The sequence below is a fragment of the Narcine bancroftii genome, chromosome 14, assembly GCF_036971445.1.
Source record: "Narcine bancroftii isolate sNarBan1 chromosome 14, sNarBan1.hap1, whole genome shotgun sequence".
NCBI lineage: Eukaryota > Metazoa > Chordata > Chondrichthyes > Torpediniformes > Narcinidae > Narcine > Narcine bancroftii.
The window spans coordinates 9,810,504-9,823,233 of record NC_091482.1 but is presented as its reverse complement, the minus strand read 5'-3'; the positions used below and the strand labels follow the sequence as shown (position 1 = coordinate 9,823,233).

General features: G+C 40.3%; 1 protein-coding gene across 4 annotated transcripts in view; it reads right to left on the bottom strand.

Annotated features, from left to right (window-relative positions):
- The window catches only part of akap10 (A kinase (PRKA) anchor protein 10), a 56,982-nt gene extending 45,101 nt beyond the window's left edge, over positions 1-11,881 (bottom strand). For 3 of the 4 annotated variants that reach the window (XM_069911628.1, XM_069911630.1, XM_069911631.1), the window contains exon 1: positions 11,686-11,881. In XM_069911628.1, coding sequence (XP_069767729.1) covers positions 11,686-11,707 — 22 coding nt within the window. In that variant the 5' untranslated portion in view covers positions 11,708-11,881. Of the gene's footprint in view, positions 1-2,942; positions 3,028-11,685 lie in introns of those variants that run through there. The other variant, XM_069911629.1, reaches the window with a different exon arrangement.
- Positions 11,882-12,730: the final 849 nt, after the last annotated feature.

Below are 12,730 nucleotides of genomic sequence, written 5' to 3'. Positions count from 1 at the left end.
ACAATCTTGACCTCAGACATTTCCTTTGAACTCATGATCTCTCCTCCACCCTTTCTGCCACTTAGAACTATTTCCCAGTTCTGACAAGGTGCTTGCTCTCATAAACTCTGCTTTTCTTTCTACAGATGCTGTCTGATTTTGGCAAACGTTTTCAGCATTTTCAGGTTTTTTAAATTCAGATTTCCAACATCTGCAAGTCTTTATTTACTATTTATTTGGTAAGGCTCAACTGGTACCTTGGGAAAAGATCATCGACATCAACTCAAATCCAAGTCGAGGAGGACACGACCACTAGTTCATTGTAAAGATTTTTTAATATAGATATACTCTGCACACAGAATTATTCTACTTAGCACTGTAGGTAATTAAAGGCTCTGCATCTGTAATATTCATAATCATATCCATAACATTACATTACCCCCAGCTGTAAATGTCAAACTCACAAAAATCCCATCTGACTGATAATAAAACAGAAAATAAGTTGTCAAACCAGTTTCACCGACAAGGCAAATTTAGTCATTAAACAGATAGCACAAATGTCAACAATACAAAGCAACGTGCACCCGCTCTTGCAAATTAATACATAAAAGCCATAATTCCAGAGGCAGGTGCAAAATTTGCAATGCCTCAATTTGTCATTTTTATAGTGAAACAAAAATGCTAAAATTATGTTGCATTCCATAGTTCATTTTTTAACCTGCAAGGTCGATTATTCTGCATTTGACAGTTATTATTCAGTCCCAACAGTCAGTGTGGAGAAAACTATGATAATACAGGAATAGGAAAAAATTATCGATTGTTTAAAAACTCCCATCCAATACTTTCAGTGCACTGGCAGTGAATTCTAACTAATCAAAATATAGTGTTACGAGCCCAGAGAACCTAAAAATCCAGCAGCAATAGAAATTCACCAAGACAAATAGTTACGAAAACAAAAGTTGCTTTTAATTATCTTTAAATATAAAGACAAGATCAAACTTTAACATTACTATCAACTTAACCCCCTTCTAATTCTAACCTCACATGTATGTAATGTGTACATGTTCAGGAAAGTTCTTTGCTTTAATAGTCCAATTATTCACTTCTCCAAGTTCACTGGCATCAGGCAATTCTCATACTGTGCACAGAATTTAACATTTATGAATTTTCACCAGGTTCTGGTGCTTAAAGGTAAATGGTTACCGCCCAGGAAGGTTCTTGTTGGTTTCAGAGAGATATTTGTTGCTCGTTTGACACACACACACAAACTGATTTCCTCCAATCTGTCACTTCACTTCAGTGTCTTGTTGAAGAAACTTGCCCCATCATGTGTTTTCCAAATGATAACCACTTCTTCCAGGTCACCACAGAGTTCCTCTTGTTTCCCTTATTTCAGGAGAAACACACTAGCCAGCCATTTCCTCTAGTAAAGGACTGCAAGGGTTTTGAACAGACTGAACTCAGAACTTACAACCCATCTTCAAAATAGGGTTTTCAACAAGCCTGCCAGCTTGCCATGTTGCAGTCTCAAAAGCTACTGCAGAACTCATCTCTCTCTCTCTCTCTCTCTCTCTCCTCTTCCCCCCCCCCCTTTATAAAAAACCAAGCCTCCTCCCAAAACCCAATCCTCGAAAGATTTTTATGAGCACTTGAGCCTGGACTTTTACATTTGCTCCTGCTTTGGAAATTACTTCCAAAGCAGTTCCATTGTCTCTGGGGGAAGAAAAACAAAATCACTGGTGCCTGAATGTCTAGCTTCAGAAAAGCTCTTGCATTTAATTAGATGTTTTTTGTTTCTCTGTTTGTGAAGTGACCTACACTGAACCCCCACAATCTCTCTCTTTTAAAGACATATTTATATACAATATAACCCGTAACAAGTGTTTACAGTATTTGATAGGGAAAACCAACAGGATAAAAATATTTAGATAAGGAGTAGATAATTAAGCTCTGCATTGATCAATAGAGCAAACAAACTCTGGAGTCGATCGAATTCTATTTAAGGAGGTTACAGTAACCAAAATATTGTTGCAACTTTCCATCATTCACTTTAAATTGCAAACATATTTCCAAGGAGATCCATGGGTCTGTTTCCATGCTGCGTGAATATGACTGTCTATTTAAATGCCTTAAGCAGTGAGTAACAGAGGAAATAAATGACTGAATCAATGAACTGGAATTAAAAATTTGAACACCTTTCCCCTAATTGCAGCAGAAACTACTGATCTTCTTAGCTCCGATGATTGCAGGTCCGATTGTGATGGTGGTACTACAAATAAATTTTGCAATTTCATTTCCTTGGCTCTTTCCAAGTCCTTTTTGTTATCCCCAGAAATCAGGATTATGCATATTCTGCCAATTTCGTGTATAATTTAAATAATCCATTCGATGAGAAGTTACATCTCTGGTCAGATCAGGAACAGGTGTTTCTAGTGGCAAGAACATTCACAGCACAGTACGGGCCCTCAATGTTGTGCCAACCTATATATATTCCTACCAAAATAAAGTTCTAAATCCTTCCTATCTCGTCACCCTCTTTCTTTCATCCATGTGCCTGTCTAAGAGTCTCTTAAATGTCTCTAATCCACCACCATCCTTGACAAAGCATTCCAGGCGCCCACAAACTCACTGTGTTTAAAAAAAACTTACCCATATTGTCCCCTGGTATTTGCTATTCAATGTTTTATGAATGGGATACAGCTAAAATCATCTACAAATGTATTCAGATATTGCAAAAGTATCCTCATTCCTCAGCAACAGAAACCACTTGTCACAATGAGCAAATTAATTCAAGCTCTTAAAGAAAAATGACTACATACATAGCAGCATTCCTGGAGCAAGAATAATGTGTTACAAAATCCAAGAATATTTTCACTGCAAGTTTAGATAAATATTATGGCATGAATTTCATGGTCCCCAAACCCATCAACCTGCAAACCAAAATCCTTCAGTCAGCAACTAACCTTGACGAAACATTGCATTTCATCTGAGAAAGTACAAGTCGGAAAGGCCATTAACCGCTTTTCTTCCTTCATTATGCCTGGCACTCCAAATTAATTAGCTGATCAGCCAAGCAACTGGTCTTCCAACCCATCATATCTGTTTGGTATGAAAAATCTACCCATTAGAAGGTTAACAAAGAAATAGATGTGAACTCTTATTTTGCTCCACTTAACATCTTTGAACGTACTCTGCAAGCTGCCGGGCAAGCCACGGCATAAATTCACAGCAGCCCCAGGATGATCCTGGAAGGAGATAGACATGTGCCAAACAAATCATATATTTGGAAAGGAAATTAATTACCATTGTGTTGTTTTTCAATATATAAAGACTTTTTTTTGTTTCTTGCACAACCACAATTAATTCAGTGGCCTAGAAAATGTTCTACATTAAAATTTCACCTCCTGCATGAAATATCCCCAATCACTTTGATGTTATACTACAGGCCAGAGTGGTGAACCTCACAGCTGGCTGTGGAGGCCAAGTCATTGGATGTATTTAAGGCAGAGATTAATAAATACCTGAATAGGGTATCAAAGGTTATGGGGTGAATTCAGGGGAGTGGGGCTGAGTGGGAGAATGGATAAACTCATGGTGGAATGGCAGTGCAGACTCAATGGGCCAAATGGGCTACTTCTGCTCCTATATCTTATGGTCTTACATTCACCATCTTCAAGTCATCTGCAGACTTGTTCATTTTCCCTCCTACATTCACACAACAGAAATAGTTCACCAATCCCAGCTCTACATGATATGAGACACCGCTTTGATGATTAAATCTATGTAGGTTCTCAGTGTAATCCTTTTCCAAATCTAATTTTCTCCGTACTTATTCTTCTTGCATTCCAATCAACTCCCTCCAGTGATTCTCCCACTCCCCTACATATCATGTGCAATTTGCACTGGCTAATTAACTCACCAAGCCATTATCATTGGGATGTGGGAGGAAACCAGAGTATAGTGAGGAAACAAATACAATTACAGAGAAAATGCTAAACCTTCACACAGAATGCACCAGGGGCCAGGATTGAACCTGGGCCATTGGAGCTAAATTATTAAAATGACAAATACAATCCACAACCATGCCTTCTATCACCAAGCTGGATTCAATTTGCAAGATGCCCAAAATTTCGTGGGCCTTACAGCTTTCGAACTAGTTTCCCATGAGAGACCTTGCTAAAATCCACAAAGACTGTATCAACCACATTAATCAGACTGGATCTCCCCTTAAAGTGAGGATTACGATCCACATTAATACTTGCACGTGCAGGTTCATCTGCCTGATAATTTCCCGACTAAGGTCACCAGCCAGTATCTTGGCTCATCTTCGCTGCCCTTCTTGAATAAAGGTACACCATTTACTACCCTCTGATCACCAAGCTCCTCGTCTGTCACCAGAAAATATTTTGAAATTTGAATGGAAATAATTTAATGAAATTTAAAAATTACTCTTTGGCTTCTCTTCACAGTAAAGGTATCAGTAGGCCTAACTGCCTGTAAATCCAAGATATTCACTAACATGGCTTTATTTTCCTATAAATACCAAAACACAAACTATGTTGATTCAACAATGGATTTAACAGCTGATTATTATTTGTCTTCTGGATGTAGATTTCTGTGGCAAGTTCAGTATCATCGCTCATCTCTTACTATTTTGAGTCTGCATCTCAAATTATTGTAGCCTATGCAACAAAGTGTGATGGATATCAAACTTTATATTGTATATTGATATGTTTTTGAAGGAGATAGATTACGTACTTCAACAAAACACTTAAGTAGCTGATCGGAGGGAATCATTTTGTGTGTGTCCCACAAGCAACGAACCGATTACTTTTAAACACTAGAGCTTGGTGAAAATTCATAAATGTTAAATTCTGTGCACAGTACAAGAATTGCCTGATACCGGTGAACTTGGAGGAGTGAGAAGTGAGATTGGACTGCGAATCAAAGAACTTTTCTGAACTTATGCACATTACCTACCCATGCGCTTAGAATTAGAAGGGGGTGAAGTTAAGGTAATAGTGATAAGTTAAAGTTTGTTCTTTTTTTAATGTTTAAAGAAAATTAAAAACTACTTTTATTTAAGTAACTATTTGTCTTGGCGAATTTCTATTACTGCTGGGTTTTGGGGTCCTAAAAACGAATACACAATATTTAGCTTCCATGATGATAAAGGATTGGCAATATATTTTCAAATGTGGCGACTGCCTGGAACTGGAAGAATCTTGCAGTCTTTGTTATTCTATTGCATCAGCTGTCTTTGTCCATTCAAGTCCAGGGATACAGAGTCTGGGGGGGGGGGGGGGGGGGCGGGGGGTGGGAATGCTATTCAAGAACCCCTGGCAATGCACCTTGTAGGCTCCCAGTCCAGGCACAATGGTGATGAAGGTAGTGAATGTTTAAGGTGAAATACAAAGTGTCAAACAAGCCAGCGTCTCACATTTATTGACACTCAAGGATATTCGATTTCCCCTCCCTTGTCAACCAAAGAAAGGTTTTGGAAACTCTGGAAACAAGTCACTTACCACAGAATACCCATCAATATCTCAATTGTATTTCTAGTTAATGGTGATCCCCTGAGATATTTATACTCAAGAATACATCACAAAGAGGTGACGACTTTATTTTGGTGGAGATGGTCAGAGGTTAAAATAGAACAGAAAATATCATTTTTGAAGATATTAGAAGCAAAAATAAAGAATAAAATAAACCAATTCTGGATCAAACTCAGACACTAGAAATATTTATAATTTATAACTTGGTTAATTATTTTTAAATTTGTATGTTCCTCTCCTTCCCCAACACAGGTTTTTGTCCCCTCCCACAGTAATAATTTCAGTACTCCAGATTTCAATCTTTTGCCTTTGTTGTTCACAGAAATCTGAGCAAGTATTTGTTTAGTGACGGCAAATTAGTTGACAATATCCTTCATTTAGAATTTAAACAATTTATTATGTTCTGCTTGAATTTATCTATTCATCATTGAATTGACAATAATAAATTTAGCTGCAAGGTCATTGTATGCTCTATTTATGAACGATTTGCCTTGAAGAGGTTCGTGTCATTCCATCACTACTGAGAAGCTGCGCATTTGAATGTACGACGTCATAGGGAACCAATTTTATAAATGCACAGGAAAAGTCAAGGACATTAAATTGACCATCCACCACAGAAGTCGTAACTTCTGTTGTTTCAATAGATTCAAGATTGTTCCAAGCATATAATCATATTTTAAATTAACTTAATACTTGATTCAGTTTTGTATGCAATTATAATAGTTTGATTTTATTTTTTCTGTATGCAAGCTTCATACTTTACATTATTTAGCATCTCAAAGCCCTCTAATTACTGCAGTCTCTATATGAGATTCTGGAGATTTGCTCAACTCTTCACAAGTGGGATTTGACTCTGTTATATCTATCACCAATTAGCATACTTTTTAATCACTTCTAAACATAATGAGACATACCAAGTGTGATTCCCACTCCTTTTTTAAAAATATATAATACTGCAGGGAAGGGGATTAATCATTTATTTTACTGCATTAAAAGGCACCTTCTAAGCAACTCTTTGTTTTCCATTCCCAGAAGGTCTAGATCTGGAACGAAGACTCATTTGTCACCTTACAGAGATATGCAGTTCAACACAATTTTCCTTATTTAATGGGCACACCTTGGCACAATCATTTTTTTTCCCAAATCTACAAAATAAATGTAATTACCTGTAAAGATGCAAGGTTCCTATCCCCAGGAAAACATGTCCTCCACCTAATAATTCCAGTACTCCAGTCTCTGGGAATACTTTGCACTTTCGGTTAGTAAATGCAGATTTATTGGAAAGCAACTTGGTGGAATCAGAAGAGTTTCTGACTGTTCTTGGTATTTCTGATTATTCATGGCTGTTTGTTTGCACACATTTAAATGAGTTCAGAATGTTATTTATGGGTTAGGGCTCCATGTTAGAAAACAAAGCAGAAAATATTGCGCTGTTCATCCATAGGAGATTGTATCATCAAAAAACAATGTTTCAGATGTGATGTTTTAAGTCTTGTTTGGTTTCTCAGACCAACGTAACAGTTCCATAAACTGCTTTTAAGAGCAGTGGTGTCATCCTTAGACTATGATGCAAACTTATCTTTCAACTTCATGAAAAAGAAGTTCCCTGACTAAAGGATTTGGGGGGGGGGTTGTTGTAATGGAAGGGATTCAAAGAATAGCAGGCTTGGACACAGACTGAATGCAGAAATAATCTTTATTGAAACACATGCAAGGGGATCGCAACAGGGATTACACGCACAAGTATTCTCACTCACACAACAGTGCAACCAGTCACTTCAGACTTAACACTACTAATATCAATAATTACTTACACTGTCACAAGCACAGTACAACTGAGTTACTGATACTAGCAACTATTTATATAGACTTATCACAGCAAAGGACTACAATATGCTACCTGCCATTCCTTATCTAGCGTGGGCATGGCTCAGATGTTAACTACAATAGTATACAACAGCCCTAATCCCTGTGTACTGCACACTTTACAGCAACTCCTTCAGCATTGTCCACAGCAGGGTTCGTCTCCGGGGTGAAGAGCAAAAGAGAAATAGCTACTGCACATTGAGCAAGCTGGAGGATCCAGCCCAGGTAATCACAAAGTGATTAAATGGGCCAAAAGTCAGGACTACACTAACAGGTGGGTAACATCCAACTTGGTTGGCAGATGATATGACTTTCGACTAGGTTCTGGACGGAGGGGCCACATGACCCTCCACCATACTGTAGAGTGGTTTTGACCTTTTTATACAACTATGAGAAACCAAACCCAGTTAATCAACTACAGTTATACTTTAAAGGTTATAAATGGCAATCTTTCTTTTGGTGCAGTCCTTTTTAAAAAAAACCTCAAGGATTTACCAGACAGTTTTTCCTTCTTAAGTTTTTTTAAAAAGCTGATGAAGCTTTTGAAAATGTACAGGCAGATCAAGAGAATAAGCCTAAATGGACAGCAGATGGATTAAGGAAGACGTGGAACAAGTAGTAGATCCCATCCAGAGGGTTTGGGTCCTGTGCACACCATTCAGGTGGCTTTGTGTCAAAGATATCAGGAATGACAATTAAAAACTAAACACAATCTTCTGGAGCCACATATTCTTCCTGGGCAGTCTGGAGGCCAATGGTTTGAACGACAGGTTTTCTAATTTCAGGAAATGAGCCCCGTTTCTTCTTCAGTAGAACTTCCACTTATGCCTCACTTATGTCCTCTTTCCCACACCCCCATCTATTCTTATTCCCTGTCTTTTGGTTCCATCTCTTTCCACCCCATCTTTTCCCCCTGCCCCCTGAGTTTTCCCACCCCCCCCCCCCCCTCACTCTTTCCCTGCCTTAGTTCTATCTAGTTTTTATTTATATCACCATTTACACTTTCTTTTCCCATCAGATTCCTGTACTGGCAGCCTTTGACTCTAATCACCCACTCCACTTTATGACTCATTCTCCTCCACCTGACCTTTGTTTTTCTTGCATCTCTCCCCCTCTGGCACCTGCCAATCTACTACCACAGTTCTCTCTTTCTTTACCTTTCCCGTCTTCTTTACTAGCTTTTCTTCATTCCTAGTCTTGATGAAGGGTTTCCGTCTGAAACATCGGCCATTCTTTTCCTCTCTCTGATGCTGCTTGATCCACTGAGTTCCTCCAGACAATTGCATTTACCTTCAGATTCCAACATCTCCATTCTCTGGGGTGTCTTCAGAGATGGCAATTATAAAGCCTGGTCAAACATCAATAATTTAAGTTGTGCCTAAAAGAATGAGAATAAACTACAGATGCAGAGGCTTTTGATTGAAATTCCACAGCAGAAGCAGTTCAAACCTGATAAGCAATTATAAAAAACAATGAAAACAGGGACATAGAAGATGAAGAGCATAGACTGGGAAGATGTAATTCATAGAGGTGAGGCTAGAAAAGATTTAAATCTATAAACAAGAATTTTTAAAACCGAGGTATTGCTGAAAAGGGAGCCAAAATAGAGAAGCAAGCATAGGGATGATGGATAGACATGTTTCAGTCGATTTCATGTTTGTAGAGAACAAGGTCTTGAGCCCTTCATCAAGGCATAAGCGAGTGACAACATTGTTTGACGGGTTTAATGTATCTTAGATTCTGAACTTTAAATGAATGGGAGGGGAGGTAGGGAGGGTGGGATGGGAAGAGGGAGGGGGGGAGAAAACGACACTGTATATATTTGAAAAGGAAAATGTATGTATCTTGATCAATGTGGTTTATAGTGTGAAAAACGAAAAATTTAAATAAAAAAAATCAAGGCATAAGCAAAATATAGGCACGTGCCCAAAATGGTTGGAGGAGGGGTGGGGAGGCAGGGAGAGGAGAAGTTCAGGCTCAAGTCCAAAACATTGGTTATGTATCTTTACTCTATGTAAAGTACACGGTTTTACCTCTAGCATTTTGTTTTCACTTCAATCAGTGTCTGTAGACTTTTGTGTTTTACTCTTGTGGATATTACTACCAAGTGAGCCTAAATGCCCTCAACTAGGCTTGCACAATCTGAAGCTGTTGCTCTTACAAGCCATCATATATCTTGGTTTCTAACCACTAACTCAATCCTCTCTCTGGCAATATACAAAACTGAACCAAACTCTTCACAAGCATCTGACCCCCAAGATGAACTGCAGTCTACATTTCTATGGCCTCACTGTATTCCATTTCTAACTTCTGTAACAATCACCTGTGGCTCAGCTAGTAGAGCTTCATGCACCCAGTATTTTAACAAAATAAAATAAAAATGAGTCCCTGGCTGAGTTTGTTGTTAAGGAGTCTGATGGTGGAGTGGTAGCAGCTGTTCCTGAACCTGATGGTACTAGTCTTGTAGCACCTATACCTCTTTCCATTTGCCCCAAGGTTGCAAGTGAGTGATAGAATTTGAAGAAATCAATGAGAATATGGGGAGAAAATGGGATTAACCCACGTTTCATGAACCACTCTGACTGAGCAAACTCAACATTCTTAATTTAAAAATCCACCAAACATCTGAGAAATCTGCACTCTTCCAGTTTTAAGAAAATGAAATAGCTCCCATGGAGATGTCTCAGCCTTCAGCTGGCAAGCTCCAGAATTCACTACTCAAGTTTCACTCTTCATAACAAATAGAAGCAGGAATAGGCCATCCAGCCTGCTACACCATTCAGTGGTGGATCTGATAATAGGCTCATCTCTACCTCCCTGTCTTTTCCCCATATCCCTCAATTCCCCTATGTAAAAATCTATCCAAACATGTCTAAGCATATTTACTGAGGGAATTTAAATATTACACCAAATTCCACAGATTCACAACCCTCTGGGAAAAGCAGTTCCTCCTCGTCTCCATCCTAAATCTACTAACCTGAATCTTGAGGCTATGTCACCGAGTTCTGGACTCCCCCATCAATGGAAACAACTTAACTTCCTCTATCTTATCTATGCCTTTCATAATTTTATACATTACTACAAGATCCCTCCTCATTCATCCAAACTCCAGCAGGTCCAGTTCCAGTCAACTCAATCTGTCCTCATCAGCTCACCCCTCATCTCTGGAATCAACCTGGCAAACCTCCTCTGCGCTGCCTCCAGTACATCCATCCTCAGGGAAGGAGACCAGAACTGCATGCAGTACTCCAGATGCGGCCTCACCGGCTCCTAAATTCAATCTCTCTCGCAATGAAGGTCAACTTTCCATTTGCCTTCTTGTTAGCCTGCTGCACCTGCAGTAGCCTCGAACACATCATTTCGGCATCTGATCAAATATCGGTCATTGGCTTGACGATTAGTTTTATTTGTTAACACCTTTTAATATTTTGCTGCATTAAACAAAGAAATTCTCTAGTTATTCAACAACCTAGAAAATGCATTTAGATCTGCGGAGCAGCAAACATGACAGAGTTGAAAGTCACACCCAGAGCAAATCATGGCCCTTACAGTCTGGTTTGTATTTATCACATCTGGTTCAAAATGCACAAAGTTCATTGCAGGTTAATCGTCACTGTTCTCTGGGCAAACTGGCCTGCTTGGAAGAGTGCCGCACAACTTGCAAGTGTGAGCACGAGAAAGACCCGAATTGTACTGGTGAAGTCTTTGACATTTATGGCAATGGATGAGTCCATTTACTGTTTTCGAGGAACAGCAGGATTATTACCAAATTCAAGGTTTACAGTCACAAGCTTGCAGGGCTCCATAAACATAACAAATGGGCTTTCTTCACCATCACCTAAAGCAGGTTATTTGCAGCAGGTCGGCAAACAGCATGCTGGAGAGTATTTTGGAATGTCACTAATCTAGCACCGTCACTGAATGACATCCCCTCAACCCACACCTTGAAGTAACAAACTCAGTGACCCTGAATATGGGTTATGGTGGGAGCTGGAACTCAACAGAGCCCATTAAACTGCACCAGGACATTCAGCAGGGATCACAGAGCCCATCACTGGCTTGCCAGGTTAAATGCCAATGCAGTAAACAGAAGTGGTGCAAGAGGAAGTCAGCATGTTGACAAGGAATGGAGGACACGAGTGTAACTGGTCAGCTCAACACGCTGGCTGGGAGGGAGGGAGGGTGCTGACTGCAAGGCTGCAGCCGGTTCCAGGAGGCCTCCCCTCGGCCGCAGGGCCTATCGCGCCGCCTCCCCGTCGCCCAAGCCCGCTCCCCTCCCCCTCACCTTTCCGCCGAAAAAATGACATGTTCGGGAGCGCGGCTGCAAACTGAGTCGCCGCCCTTTCAGTGCATGGCCGCCGGTGGCTGGCGGCTCGCTTCGTTCATTATTCGAGAGGGAAGGAGGCAACTGTCAGAGCAACACTTCCTCCTCCTCAGAGTCCCTCTCCGCGGCCATCCTGCGAGCGGAGCCGAAGGTCACCGATGAGGGACCCGAAGGCCACCGATGAGGGACGAGCGGAGCCGAAGGCTACCGATGAGGGACGAGCGGAGCCGAAGGTCACCGATGGGGGACGAGCGGAGCCGAAGGTCTCGCCGGCGGGGCACGAGCGGAGCCGACGAGGGACGAGAGCGGAGCCGAACCCACAGCATCCTGGGTAGATTTTTTGCTCTCGGCGGCGCCAGTCGCTCCGGCGAAGGAACCCTGGATCCTGGTTAGTTGAATTCATTGGTTCGTTTGCATCGAAGAGATGTGCTGTTCAGCATTTCACCGATCATTTCTCACGAATAGACTATTTGCTTATCAGGCTCCCTTCAGTAAATGGTGTCATCATTAAAAATAGAAGGACATTCAGAGTTTTCCATGCTCCATTCAGACTCAGGGGCGTCAAAGTGGTTCACCATGCAATGTGATGGGAGAATACATCATGCGTTCCTCACAACTTTTCATATTAAGGTTGAGGAAGCTGCAAACTCTCTGCAGAGCCAGCATTTCCGAGGAAAGAGGCTTGAAACGTAAACTAGGTGTCTTCCTCCTTAGATGTTGCCTGGCTTCATGGTCCCAGCATTTTCCATTTTATTTCAGATTTTCTCCATCTGCACGCATGTTTGGTTTTTATTCTTTAACATTTACTATATGATTCATGAGGGGAAAATGTGCGATTTAAAAAAAAAAATAAATTATTATTATTAAATACCTACAAACTTATTTAAGTAATTACTTTCATGTCTTAGATATGAAAGTAAATTATTACAGGACAGCATGGTAACAGGCCCATCAGCCCAACTCCTCCATGCTGACTATCGATACTAATCCCCTTTTTCCTCATTTA